We start from the raw sequence: 14,091 nt of genomic DNA on the forward strand, positions 1-14,091 counted from the left end.
AAATTTTAAACAGGGGTGCCTGGGTGGCTCAGTTGGTTAAGCATCTGACTTCAGTTCAGGTCATGATCTCATGGTCCATGAGTTTGAGCCCTGAATCGGGCTCTGTGCTGACAGCTCAGAGCCTGGAGCCTGTTTCCGATTCTGTGTCTCCCTCTCTCTCTGACCCTCCCCCGTTCATGCTCTGTCTCTGTCTCAAAAATAAATAAATGTTAAAAAAAATTTAAAAAAAATTTTTTAAACAAAAAATAACTCATTTTCTTGCCTCAATACCAAGCTGCTTCTCTAATGAGAGTCCTCTTTGCTGACAGTGGAGCCTGATCACTGGCCTCGATAGGTTATGAAAAGCTCTAAAGCCATCTAGAGCAAAGAAAGAAATTTGTCTCATCTTGGAAGGAAATAAGATCCTGCCAATTCAAAGAGCAAATACTGCACTTACAGGGGCAGCAGCTCCTGGAGTTGTGGGTGGTAATAATACTTTAAAAAAGGCCTCTGTAAAAACAAAAACAAAAACAAAAAACTATAGGGGCACCTGGGTGGCTCAGTCGGTTAAAGTCGTCCAACTTTGACTCAGGTCATGATTCACAGTTCATGGGTTCGAGCCCCGCATCAGACTCTGCTGACAGCACAGAGCCTGGAGCCTGCTTCAGGTTCTGTGTCTCCCTCTCTCTCTGCTCCTCCCCCGCTCGCTCTCTGTGTGTCTCTCTCTCTCTCAAAAATAAATAAATATTAAAAATTTTTAAATAAAAAAATAAAAAAGGTCTCTGTGGTTCTGTAATCATTACAACTGCACAACTATTATAACAAATAAACTCTCTGCCTTGGGAATCAGACTACCTTGTGGCCAGTAGCAACAAGTGCCACAGATTTGCTGATATTTCCAAATAAACTGTTACAAGCTAATCAAAACTTCTGGACAATGCTGTTTCATTGTTTTATTATATGAGATATTAGGTGCTAAGAGATAATTTCTAAAATAACACAGGGAGAAGTCAGATATAAGTTTTTTCCAAATTTAAACACATTTTCTCCCATAGCTAAAATAAGCCTCATTAATTCCTACAAACTGAGTGTAGCTTCCGAGATGACACCTGTTTCAAGTCTCAGGAAGCAGGGGTAGAATCACCTCAACTCAAAGATTACATCATCTAGAATCTGTCCTAAGTGGCCCCTCGATTCTCAATTAATACAAAGTGAGAGCAGTTATAGTTGTATGGGATGACATCCAGTCCATTTTACGAAAGAAAAATCTGAGGGGAAGTGACCAGCCTGGTCAGTTAAGAGTCAGAGCTGAGACTTCTATCTCTGTCTCCCTCTCCTACGTCAGTGCGTTTTCCATCACAACAATTACGGTTTTCTTGGCATATCGTTGTGAACCTAACTAGACAAAGATCAAACACTATTCTTTATAATCAAGAAACAAGGAAAGCTAGACTGGAGAAAAGAGCTGCACTTTGGCATCCTTGGAAGGCAGGGGAAATCAAGTGTGGGATGAATGGGAGATACAAGGGAAGGCAGGGTAAGCCTCTGCAACTGAAGGGCAGATCCAACTGGGGCCTTGAGAGTAAGGAGGGAACAGAATGGACTTACATCTCTGCATCTGTTTGCTGTACTCAGACATGTTATCTGGGCGGATGGAGCGCAAGAATTTAATGTAGTCGTCACTGTGGTACTTGGTCATCTCCTCAGCATTGGCCTTGTGAGGGCGCTAGAGGGAAGAGGGGAGAGAGAACATGTTATTCCAGATCCAAGCCACTCTTCACTTAGTCTACTTTGAACACTAAGAGAAGAGCCACTCAGCATTGAGCTAGGCAAGGAATTACTGATTAGATTAATGCCTCAGGAAACTTGCGATCTAATTAGGCATATGGGATTATCAAAGGAGATTCAGTATCAAAAAACAGAACTGCAACTCAAGCTCTGTTACTTGGGCAAGTCTACCTTGTGAGCCTCAATTTTCTCACTTACTAAATAGAGGCAACAACTTCTACCTAACAGTGTGAGAATTGGAGGAGATAGTTAAATCTCTTTGTAAATTGTGAAATGCTTACAAACTCTTATTTCTTTTTAAATAGTTATGGTCCAAAAGGCTCCAAGAGTTTAAGAAAAAGAGGTGACTAACAATAACTGAAATAGATAGGAAATCTTTTATAAATCATCATCACAACAATTCTCATCACACCCTCCCCACTGAACCTTCCTTGACATGGTCATTTCCTGATTATCCCAACATTCTGAGTCCTCTTTCCCTCTTTTTAAAAATTCTCTTTTCAGGGGCGCCTGGGTGGTGCAGTCGGTTAAGCGTCCGACTTCAGCCAGGTCACGATCTCGCGGTCCGGGAGTTTGAGCCCCGCGTCGGGCTCTGGGCTGATGGCTCAGAGCCTGGAGCCTGTTTCCGGTTCTGTGTCTCCCTCTCTCTCTGCCCCTCCCCCATTCGTGCTCTGTCTCTCTCTGTCCCAAAAATAAATAAAAGTTGAAAAAAAAAATTAAAAAAAAAAAAATTCTCTTTTCTTCCTCTCATCCCTTAAAGGTAGGTCTTCTTCGAAGATGACCCTCTGCTCTTCCAATTATGAATATCTTTATAGTTTATAAAGCATTTTCAATACACATATAACATTGTTTACCCTGTGCCAGGCACTGTATGTGATTTTGTGATCCTTACAACAACCTCTTAAACTCCATACTATTATTATCCTCACTCTGCCCACAGGGAGGTTAAGTAATTTGCCCAAAGCTACACAGTTGGTAAACTGGGATAGAAACCCAGAGGTCGGGCTCCAGGCACTATTTGGTGCTTGTTTAATCCTCGGTATAAGGCAGAATGTAAGACTAAAAGGTGGATACTGTTTTATATACCACACTCATAGTGAAAGAAGCAAGACTTGGCTCCAAATACTAAGTTGTTTGTTTGCTTAAGTTTATTTATTTTTGAGAGAGAAAGAGACAGAGTATGAGCAGGGGAGGGGCAGAGAGAGAGGGAGACAGAATCCAAAGCAAGGTCCAGGCTCTGAGCTGTCAGCACAGAGCCCGATGCCAGGCACAAACTGTGAGATCATGACCCGGACTGAAGTCAGATGCTCAACTGACTGAGCCACCCAGGAGCCCCCGAAGTTGTTTTTATTGTATTAAGCCTTTTACTCTCATGGCAATGTTGTAGATGGAGCTTTAACTCTATCTTCTATACAGATGCCTGCCCAGACTCACTCCATCTTGATTTCTGTTCTGAGCTCCAGATTCACAATTCCAACAACCTCCCAGTCAGCTCCACCTGTGAATCCTAGAGGCACTTCAAATTCAACTGGATCTAACAACTTATAGAGAGGCATTCATATTTAACTTCCAGACTTCTCTTTTAATATTCTTGTTAATGACACCAACATCCACTCAGGTTGAGAAACTAATTATAATCCTTAACAACACCCTTTCTTGACTTCCATTTCAATCCACAGCCCATCCTTTTCATTACCCCTCCTCCATAATCTTGACTGCATCCACTGCTTTATTTCTCCTATGCTCTTCTTTCCCAGGGTTCCTATTCTCACCACCAACTACCCAATTGTTTAAGACAGAAGCCACCCCTTGATTCCATGTTCCTCATGTACTACATTCAACAAGGACAAAGCCCATCTCAAAAGCTACCTCTTTTACAAAGTAAAGGCAAATCTTGCTTTAAGAACCTATCTTCATCCCAGGCCACAAAGTTCCAAAAAATATGACCACAGAGTCAAAAATTACAAAACATGCAAGGAAACAAAGCACTACGAGTGAGAGCTCACAGAAACAACAGGTAGTAGAAAGAGATCTACAGAGACCCTGGATATATGTCTAAATAAAAAAGAATTGCACTACATTTCTCTATACCAGTAAACAACCTAAATATAAAAATTTTAAAAGATAGTTTATGATAGCATTAAAAAGAAGTACTTGGAGGGGAGCCTGGGTGGCTCAGTCAGTTGAGCAAGAGACTCTTGATTTTAGCTCAGGTCATGATCTCCTGGATTGTGAATTCAAGCCCCACATGAGGCATTGCACTGTCAGTGCAAAGCCTGCTTGGGATTCTCTGTCTCCCTCTTTACCCCTCCCCTGTGCGCACTCGCACGCGCGCGCTCTCTCTCTCTCTCTCTCTCTCAAAAATAAACATTAAAAACAAAATTTTTGTAATTACTTTGAAAAAATTTCTAGGGGTGCCTGGGTGACTCAGTCAGTTAAGCATCCAACTTTGGTTTGGGTATGATCTTACAGTTTGTGAGTTCAAGCCTGCATTGGGCTCTCTGATGACAGCACAGAGCCTGCTTCTGATACCCTGTCCCTGACTCTCTCTGCCCCTCCCCTGTGCGTGCATGTGCTCTTGAGCTCTCTCTCCCCAAAATAAATAAACATTTAAAAAAAAATCTAGGGGGCCTGGGTGGCTCAGTCGGTTGAGTGTCCAACTTCCACTTAGGTCATGATCTCACAGTTCCTGAGATCAAGTCCCACCTCAGGCTCTGTGCTGACAGGGCACAGCCTGCTTGGGATCCTCTGTCTCCTTCTCTCTCTGCCCCTCCTTGTGTGCTCTCCCTCCCTCTAAAAAAACAGACAAGACGTAAATAAAAAGAAAAGAAGCACAAAGGGCAAATAGCAAGTCAGTTGTTTTTTTTTTTTTTAAGAAAAAGTGGGAGGACTTGTGTTACTAGATGTCAAAACTTACTGAAGAGCTATCACAATTAAGCACTGGGTACTGGCATAAGCGTCAAAAAACAGACCAAGTCAACAGAACACAGGCCCCAAAACAGACCCACACACAATGCCTGGCACAAAGCAGGTGCTTAATAAGTATCTGTGGAATGAAAAAATTTCAGTGGATTCTTACTTCAAACTATATTTAAAAATCGATTCTAGGGGCGCCTGGGTGGCGCAGTCGGTTAAACGTCTGACTTCAGCCAGGTCACGATCTCGCGGTCCGGGAGTTCGAGCCCCGCGTCGGGCTCTGGGCTGATGGCTCAGAGCCTGGAGCCTGTTTCCGATTCTGTGTCTCCCTCTCTCTCTGCCCCTCCCCCGTTCATGCTCTGTCTCTCTCTGTCCCAAAAATAAATAAACGTTGAAAAAAAAAAATTAAAAAAAAAATCGATTCTATTTTATTTTTTTAACTTACATCCAAGTTAGTTAGCATATAGTGCAACAATGATTTCAGAAGTAGATTCTTTAGTGCCCCTTACCCATTTAGCCCACCCCCCCTCCCACAATCCCTCCAGTAACCCTGTTTGTTCTCCATATTTAAGAGTCTCTTATGTTTTTGTCCCCCTCCCTGTTTTTATATTATTTTTGCTACCCTTCCCTTGTGTTCATCTGTTTTGTGTCTTAAAAGTCCTCGTATGAGTGAAGTCATATGATATTTGTCTTTCTCTGACTAATTTCTCTTAGCATAATACCCTCTAGTTCCATCCACGTAGTTGCAAATGGCAAGATTTCATTCTTTTTTTTTTTTTTTTTTTTAATTTTTTTTTTCAACGTTTATTTATTTTTGGGACAGAGAGAGACAGAGCATGAACGGGGGAGGGGCAGAGAGAGAGGGAGACACAGAATCGGAAACAGGCTCCAGGCTCCGAGCCATCAGCCCAGAGCCCGATGCGGGGCTCGAACTCACGGACCGCGAGATCGTGACCTGGCTGAAGTCGGACGCTTAACCGACTGCGCCACCCAGGCGCCCCGATTTCATTCTTTTTGATTGCTAATACTCCACTGTATATACATACCACATCTTCTTTATGCATTCATCCATCAATGGACATAAAAATCTATTCTAGATATAGTAAATACATGTGAAGGCAAACCTATAAAGCTTTTATTTTTATTTTTATTTTTATTTTTTAAGTAAGCTCTATGCCCAACACAGGGCTTGAACTCATGACCCTGAGATGAAGAGTCGCCTGCTCTTCTGACTGAGCCAGCCAGACACCCCAAGGGAAGGATTTCTTAAAACACAAAAAGCACTTATAAAGGAAATAATATAACTATATTAAAATCAAGAATCTCTGTTCATTAAAGATACTTTAGAGTGAAAAGGCAAAACCAAAACATAAGATATTTGGAGCAATGTATGGCCACTGGACTATCTATACCAGAAAAAAGAACTACTACAAACTGGTAAGAAAAAGAAAGCCAAACAACCAAAAAGAGAAAAATGGGCAAAGGAAAAAACATTTCACAGTAGAGGACACACAAATAGTTAATAAACATACGAAGAGATACTCAGTTTCACTGGTTATTAGTGAAATGCAAATCAAAATCACAATCACATACTGTTCACACTCATTTAGTTGGCAAAATTTAAAGTCTAGTTCCAAGTATAGGAAAGGATATGAATCAAGGTATCTCTCATACATTGCCAGTGGGACTATAAATTCATTTGACCACAATGAAAAGCAACGAGGCATTTAATATTCACATACCCTACAGTCCAGCAATTCTAGTACTAGAGAAACAGCCAACATTTTTGCATGTATGAACTGAGACATGTACAAGAATATTCAAAGCGCTGCTCACAACATTAAAAAACTAGACACAAATTAAGAATGGAAAAACAGATAAACTGAAGTATAATGACAATAAGATATTATTCATCAGAGAAAAGTGGAAGAACTAAAGCTATATGCAAGGTGGATGGATTTTCATAACATAATATTGTGTGATAAAAGCAAGGCACAGGGGGCACCTGGCTGGCTCAGTTGGGAGAACGTGTGACTTGATCACAGGGTTGGGAGTTCAAGCCCCACACTGGGTATAGAGATTACTAAAAATAAATAAATAAATAAACTTAAAAAAAGAAAAAAAAAACCAAGCAAGTCCCAGAAGATTACATGGTATGACACCTTTTTTTTTTTAATGTTTTTTTTTTTAATTTATTTTTGAAAGACAGACAGAGTGCGACTGGGGGAGGCGCAGAATCTGAAGCAGGTTCTAGGCTCTGAGCTGTCAGCAGAGCCCAATGCAGGGCTCAAACTCACAGACCGCAAGATCAGGACCTAAGCCGAAGTTGGATGCTTAACCAACCAAGCCACACAGGTGCCCCAGTATGACACCTTTTTTAAAAAGTTCAAAAACAAGTAAATAATTACTATATATTGTTTAGGCATATATACACAGGATAAACATTTAAAAAAAATTTGTTTTAACATTTATTTATTATTGAGACAGAGAGACACAGAGCGTGAGCAGGGGAGGGCCAGAGAGAGGGAGACACAGAAAAGGAAGCAGACTCCAGGCTCTGAACTGTCAGCACAGAGCCCGATGCGGGGCTCGAACCCACAAACTACAAGATCATGACCTGAGCCGAAGTCGGTTGCCCAACCAACTGGGCCACCCAGGCGCCCCAGGATAAACATTTTTTTTTTTTCAACGTTTATTTATTTTTGGGACAGAGAGAGACAGAGCATGAACGGGGGAGGGGCAGAGAGAGACGGAGACACAGAATCGGAAACAGGCTCCAGGCTCTGAGCCATCAGCCCAGAGCCTGACGCGGGGCTCGAACTCACGGACCACGAGATCATGACCTGGCTGAAGTCGGACGCTTAACCGACTGCGCCACCCAGGCGCCCCCAAACATTTTTTTTTTTAAAGCAAGAGTATAATAAACACAAAATTTAGAAGAGTGATTGGGGTGTAGGAATATGGATATTCATAGCACTATGAAAATATTTAAGTTAATGAATAAACAGTAAAATACGTATTTCAAAAAGACCAAAAATGGACCTTCTTTTGATGCTTATGAGCCAAGGATAATGTTTATCTCAATTCTGTGTATCTAAGGCCCAATCAAAACAAAAACAAAAACAGAACAAATAAGAAAATGGATAAAAGGCTTGAATAGGGACTTCAATAAGGAAAACTGAATGACCAATAAACATACAGAAAGATCCTCAATCTCCCTAGTAAACAGGGAAATACTAATCAAAACCATAGTATCATTTCACACCAACCTAAACAGACAAAAAAATTAAATATGACAATATTAAGTGTTGGCAAGGACTGAGAGCAACTTTAATTCTACATTGGTGGCAACTGAAAACCATTTTAACATTATCTAATAAGGGTAAATATGTGCATATGTCCTGTAGTATATTCTTTCAGTGAAAATAAGGCTAGCTACATCCATCAACATGTATGACTCTCAGGAACATGTTGAACAAAAAAGGCAAGTAAGTCACATAATAATACTGTGTGATTCCATTTACATAATATTCAAACACGTAAAACTAAAACATGTATCGTTTAAGAATACGTACTGGCAAAATTATTTTTTTTTAATTTTTTTTTAACGTTTATTTATTTTTGAGACAGAGAGAGAGAGACAGAGTATGAACGGGGGAGGGTCAGAGAGAGAGGGAGACACAGAATCTGAAACAGGCTCCAGGCTCTGAGCTGTCAGCACAGAGCCCGGTGCGGGGCTCGAACTCACTGGCCACGAGATCATGACCTGAACCGAAGTTGGACGCTCAACCAACTGAGCCACTCAGGCCCCCCTGGCAAAATTATTTTTAAAAAACAAGGAAATAAGGGTGCCTGGGTGGCCCAGTTCATTGAGCATCTGACTCTGCATTTCGGCTCGGGTCATTTTGGCTCAGGTTGTGCGATCAAGCTCCAGTTGGGACTCTGCAGGGAGCATGGAGCCTGCTTAAGATTCTCTCTCTCTGTCCCCCACCCCCTCCCCTCCTTGCACACGCGCTCTCTCTAAAATAACAAAAATTTTAAATAAATAAATAAATAAATAAATAAATAAATAAATAAATAAAAGCAAGGAAATAATAAGTCCCAAATTCAGGACAGAGGTTAACTCTGGGGAAGAAGAAAGTAGACAGGATCAGGGAAGAGCATATAGGGGCTTTAGCAGTCATGGCAATGTTTGTTTTCTTAAATTAGGTGGTATTAAGTGAATTGTGATTCTTTATACCTTCCACATATTTTATAAAAAATTTTTCATATCTACTCAATATTTTATAAAAACATTTTTAAAAAAAAGCACAAAAGAACAGAAGGCGATGAATAAGAAGCCTGGGAATATACAAAATTAGCATCCAAGGCAAGGAAGAGAGCAGAATTGTTGATTATGTAAATAAGAAGGTTCCTGGATGAAAAATGAGGATGTAGATTCTGGGAGAGATTAATTAGATGTGTGGAGGCAGAATTGGGGGAGGGACCAACTGTGTGAAAGACTTCAACATGTCTCCTTCAGGTACAGAGATGGAATACAGAAACTGCTTTTTTTTTCCCCCCTTTAAAGATTTTAAGTTATCTCTGCACCCACTGTAGGGCTCAAACTTACAACTCCAAGATCAAGAGGTGCATTCTCTACTGACTGAGCCAGCCAGGTGCCCCAGAATACAACAACTTCTGTAAGAAGTCTAAGGAGCTTCTTCTAGGATTGACCCAAAAAGCCATCAATTTCAGGACATATACTAAAATGGCTATCTGTGCTTTGGGAAAAGAAAACTAGGATCACAGCCCAGAGAAGTCTAGAAGGGATGAACTGTTGGGGGAAGAAGACTGAAGAAGATTCATACTCAGTGACCAAAGAAGGAAACAGATCACACTAAAGAGAGCAAGTCTAGATTTTTAAGAAAGAGATTATACTGGAATTTTGCTTTACAAGTTTACAACAAGAATACCACACAGATGAAGTAATTTCCAGTAAGATATTATTTATTATCTCTATGACAGCCACTGTTAGATGCTTCCCAAAGAGCCATTCTCTACCTTCTTGTTAACAGATCTCAATTTGGTTGAGTGTTAATGTACTCAGCCGAAGGGATCAAATGTGATTAGTCTAAGCCAATTGCTGGTGAATAGTCTAAGGATGGCAAATGACCCAATGAGATTTAAAGGGAGATCTGTTGGGAAACTTCTAGGAAGGGTTTTGCTATTTAATAAAAAGGGGAGGGGTGTGTGTGGAAATAGTAGAAAATGATCCATTTTGCCTGTTTCCTTCCTCTTTGGATTCTGTCATATGAAGACATGGTACTTGGAGCTAAGACAGCCATCATGTGATTTCAAGGCAAAAAACAAAAGGATAAAATCAAATAAACTAAGGATGATTGAGCAGAAGGATAAACAGAGTAAGCCTGGGTCCCTGATGACATCACCAAAAAATCTTGAGACATTCTACCTCTAGGCTTCTTGTTAAAATGCTGCTTGGGAAGAGGGAATAGGACAAATGAACAGATAAAGACTCTGGAACCAGATATATCTGAGGTGGAGTCTTAGTTCATGTGATTTTGTGATTTTGAACCTGTTAATTATCCTCTCTGACCTTGTTTTCTCATCTATAAGTTAAGGTTGCTATATGGATTACACGAAATAACAAGTGGCTCTGGCTTAGAACTAGCAATCTTCAATAAATGTTAGTTTATTTTTCCTCTCACTTGAAGATAGGATCCATTTTTTAGTATCTCAGTATCACTCATGGAGGTTAATATAGTCCCTGGGGTATGACAAGTACTCAACAAAAATCTGTTGAATGAAAGAAAGAGGGCTTGAGGTGACTTTTGAAGATGAGTTAAGATATGACTGGCAGATTAAATACTCCTCCCAATCAGGATGGGGTGGAAAGAGGCAGAATCTGATCTGGCTGACTTGGAGGGTTCTGAGAGGGGAGTAGCAGGAAAGGAGACAAGTCATGGCCAGATTAGCATGGTATACACGTGCAAGAGGCATCTCCGGAAGGTCTTGGTGCTTGCTATTCCACGTTTAGGTATCCTCTCTTCATCTAAATATTAGTCTCCTCCCTAGAGTCCCTCAAAGCCTCTGCCACCTTTTTTATGTTTTTCATTCCCAGCTGCCTTTCACACCTGAAAAAGCTCTCTGGTCCCAAGGTCCGTCTGCTCCTCTGTCTCCCTTCCCTCCTTGCTTCCTCAGCTGCCTCCAGTGGCTCTGGGGACATAACATGGCCATCTGAGACAGAAGACTCATCTTCTTTCAGTCTCTGGAATGGTGAGGAAGGATACTGCTGTTGCTAGGATACTTAAGCTGCCGGCACAGACTTCAACCACAGACTCTTAGGCTCTAACCATAAGGCAACACGAGTCCTCAGCCCTTTTTGATTTTCTCATTTGGATCTTTGCAACAGCCTCCTAACTGGCTTCCCTCCTTCTAAAATGCATGCCTGGGGGCCCCTGGCTGGTTCAGTTGGTGGAGTAGGAGACTCTTGATCTTGTGATTGTGAGATCGAGCCCCATGGCAGGTATAAACATTAAAAAAAAACTTAAGGGCGCCTGGGTGGCTCAGTCGGTTGAGTGTCCGACTTCGGCTCGGGTCATGATCTCGCGGTTTGTGAGTTCGAGCCCCGGGTCGAGCTCTGTGCTGACGGCTCAGAACCTGGAGCCTGCTTCAGATTCTGTGTCCCCCTCTCTCTCCACCCCACCCCTGCTTGTGCTCTGTCTCTCTCTGTCTTTCAAAAATGAATAAACATTAAAATAAATAAATAAATAAATAAATAAATAAATAAATAAAAACTTAAAAAAATAAAATAAAACAAAATCCATTACTTTTTCCTCACTGCCTCCAGAAGAGGTTCAAACTGGGAACCTTTGGACCAAATTTAGTCCACAGATGTACTGATGTGTTTTTGTTTGAACATGTTTTAAAAAACAAAAAACAAAACCAAAAAACCAACTTGGGTCAATATTTGAAACCCAGGCAATTTTACATAATAATGTGGATTTCCAGCTTCTCTTTAAAAACTTGTAGATGGGCAAAAATCAGCTGGAACTGAATCAAGAAGTTAGACAGTCTAGGGGAGCCTGAGTGGCTCAGTCGGTTAAGCATCCAACTTCGGCTCAGGTCATGATCTCACGGTTCGTGGGTTCCAGCCCTGTGTCAGGCTCTGGGCTGACAGCTCAGAGCCTGGAGCCTGCTTCGGATTCTGTGTCTCCCTCTCTCTCTGCTCCTCCCCTGCTTGCACTCTGTCTCTTTCTCTCTCTCTCTCAAAAATAAACAAACACTGGGGCGCCTGGGTGGCGCAGTCGGTTAAGCGTCCGACTTCAGCCAGGTCACGATCTCGCGGTCCGTGAGTTCGAGCCCCGCATCGGGCTCTGGGCTGATGGCTCAGAACCTGGAGCCTGTTTCCGGTTCTGTGTCTCCCTCTCTCTCTGCCCCTCCCCCGTTCATGCTCTGTCTCTCTCTGTCCCAAAAATAAATAAAAACGTTGAAAAAAAATTAAAAAAAAAAATAAATAAACAAACATTAAAAAAAATTTTTTTTTAAAGAACTTAGATAGTCTATGCTCTCCAGTAACACCCAGTAGAGACTTGGGCGTCTAGTTCAACACAATCCCCATTTCAACGTTGGATTTTTTGACTCTTGCCCGTCAGAGCTGCTTGTCACATAGCACAGCACATCCAATCCTTTCTGGCCTCTCCAGTTCTAGGTCCCCTCACTCATACCTGTGAACTTTACACTACAGTACTACTTGCGCATCGAACTACTTGTAGCAGTTCCCCAACACATCATATTGTTCTCACCTCTTTTTGCCTTTTGTCTATGCTTTTCCCTTGGTCTAGAATGTCGGTCTCCTCCTGAACTCCAGGCTAAATTCTATTCAGTCTCTAAAATTGTGCTCAGATATCACCTCTAGAAAACATTCCAAGGCTCCCTTCCTCCTTCACTCTTTATTATCTCTGCATCTTGTACATTTTTTAATTATTGCACTTATAACAGACTGTAGTACAACTTATTTGTATACATGTCAGTCTCCAGCACTGGAGTGAACCCTTTAAAAACAGAAATCTCTATCATTTACAGTGTCTGCCACATAATAGCCACTCAACACATTTGATGAATGAGTAGTTGAGAAAATGAGATGAATAACTATGACCAGAGCTGATGAGGTTAGAGAGGGGTAGGGCTCCCAGTAACTCACATATATTTCCATTTTTCGATAGAGACCATAGTTAAGTAGCAAATTGTGAGTCATGCGGATTCGGTGAGGCTTCATTGGGTGGCCTTGTCCATAATAGTAATTTCCAACATCCCCTGAAGAAAAAAGAGTGACAGTTTCAGTGACACAATTCGACATACACTCCCAGGAGAATCCAGGAATCTTTATAACTATCTCCTAGTCAAATTCTTTTTCTCTTTCATTCTAGTCTCCAAGATTCTACCCAGCTTGAGGAAGGGTAGCTCCAAAATTTAAAAAAAAAGCAAGCAGGGACGCCTGGGTGGCTTAGTCAGTTAAGCATCCAACTCTTGATTTTGGCTCAGGTCATGATCTCATGGTTCGTGAGTTTGAGCCCTGAGTTGGGCTCTGGACTGACAGCACATAGCCTGCTTGGGATTCTCTTGCTCTCCCTCTCTCTCTGCCCCTCCCCTCCATGCGTGCGTGCTCTAAATAAACATTAAAAAAAAAAAAAAAAAGCAGAGGACCCTGGTGAGGTCAGCATTTAAGAATGTTAAGTCTAGCCCACAGGAACTAGACAGTGTAAGGGGTTCATTCCAAAGCTACTCGGGAATAACAGGCAGTGAGTGACTCACCCCACTATATATCTCCAAAGAATTCACTCCCACAACAGAAAAATAACCGTTAGTACTCAGAATTATTATAAGTCACAGTTCACCTTTATCATGCTGTGACACTTTATGGAGTCAAAGCACATTTACATTAGTTTTCTTACTGGATCTTCACAATAACCCCATAAAATAGTTAGAACAGGAAGTATTATTCTAATTTCATAAATAAGAAAACTAAGTTCTTATCATCTCTTGCTTCATCTATAGCAAAAGACTTCTAATTGATTCCTCTGCCTTCAATTCAAACTATCTACTACAACGACCAGTTATTTTTCTAATACACAGCTTTCATAACATCATTCCTCTGCTCAAAAAATCCTGAATGGCTCCCCGTCTCCTACATGATAAAGAACAACTTCACTAGCCTGGCATTCAACCCACAACACTCTCCCTCTCCCTCCCTTTCTCCCTCTCGCAGTTCTCCCCTCCAAAGTGGAATAGGCAAACTATGACCCTTGAGCCAAATACAATTGGCTGCCTGTTTTTTGTAAATAAAATTTTACTGGAACACAGCCATGCCCATTAGTTTAAATATTGTCTATGGCTGCTTTCACATTA

General features: G+C 41.3%; 1 protein-coding gene across 2 annotated transcripts in view; it reads right to left on the minus strand.

Moving 5' to 3' along the window:
- HDAC1 (histone deacetylase 1) overlaps window positions 1-14,091 on the minus strand; it is a 31,684-nt gene that overhangs the window by 12,162 nt on the left and 5,431 nt on the right. For both annotated transcript variants that reach the window (XM_047083237.1, XM_047083236.1), the window contains exons 2-3: window positions 12,887-12,999; window positions 1,588-1,705 (exon numbers count right to left, since the gene is read on the minus strand). In XM_047083237.1, the coding sequence (XP_046939193.1) occupies window positions 1,588-1,705; window positions 12,887-12,999 (231 nt within the window). The remainder of the gene's footprint in view (window positions 1-1,587; window positions 1,706-12,886; window positions 13,000-14,091) is intronic.

Source organism: Lynx rufus, unplaced genomic scaffold (genome assembly GCF_022079265.1).
Source record: "Lynx rufus isolate CCGP_SWC_20201006 ecotype Redwood Valley unplaced genomic scaffold, mLynRuf1.p SCAF_2, whole genome shotgun sequence".
Classification (NCBI taxonomy): Eukaryota; Metazoa; Chordata; class Mammalia; order Carnivora; family Felidae; genus Lynx; species Lynx rufus.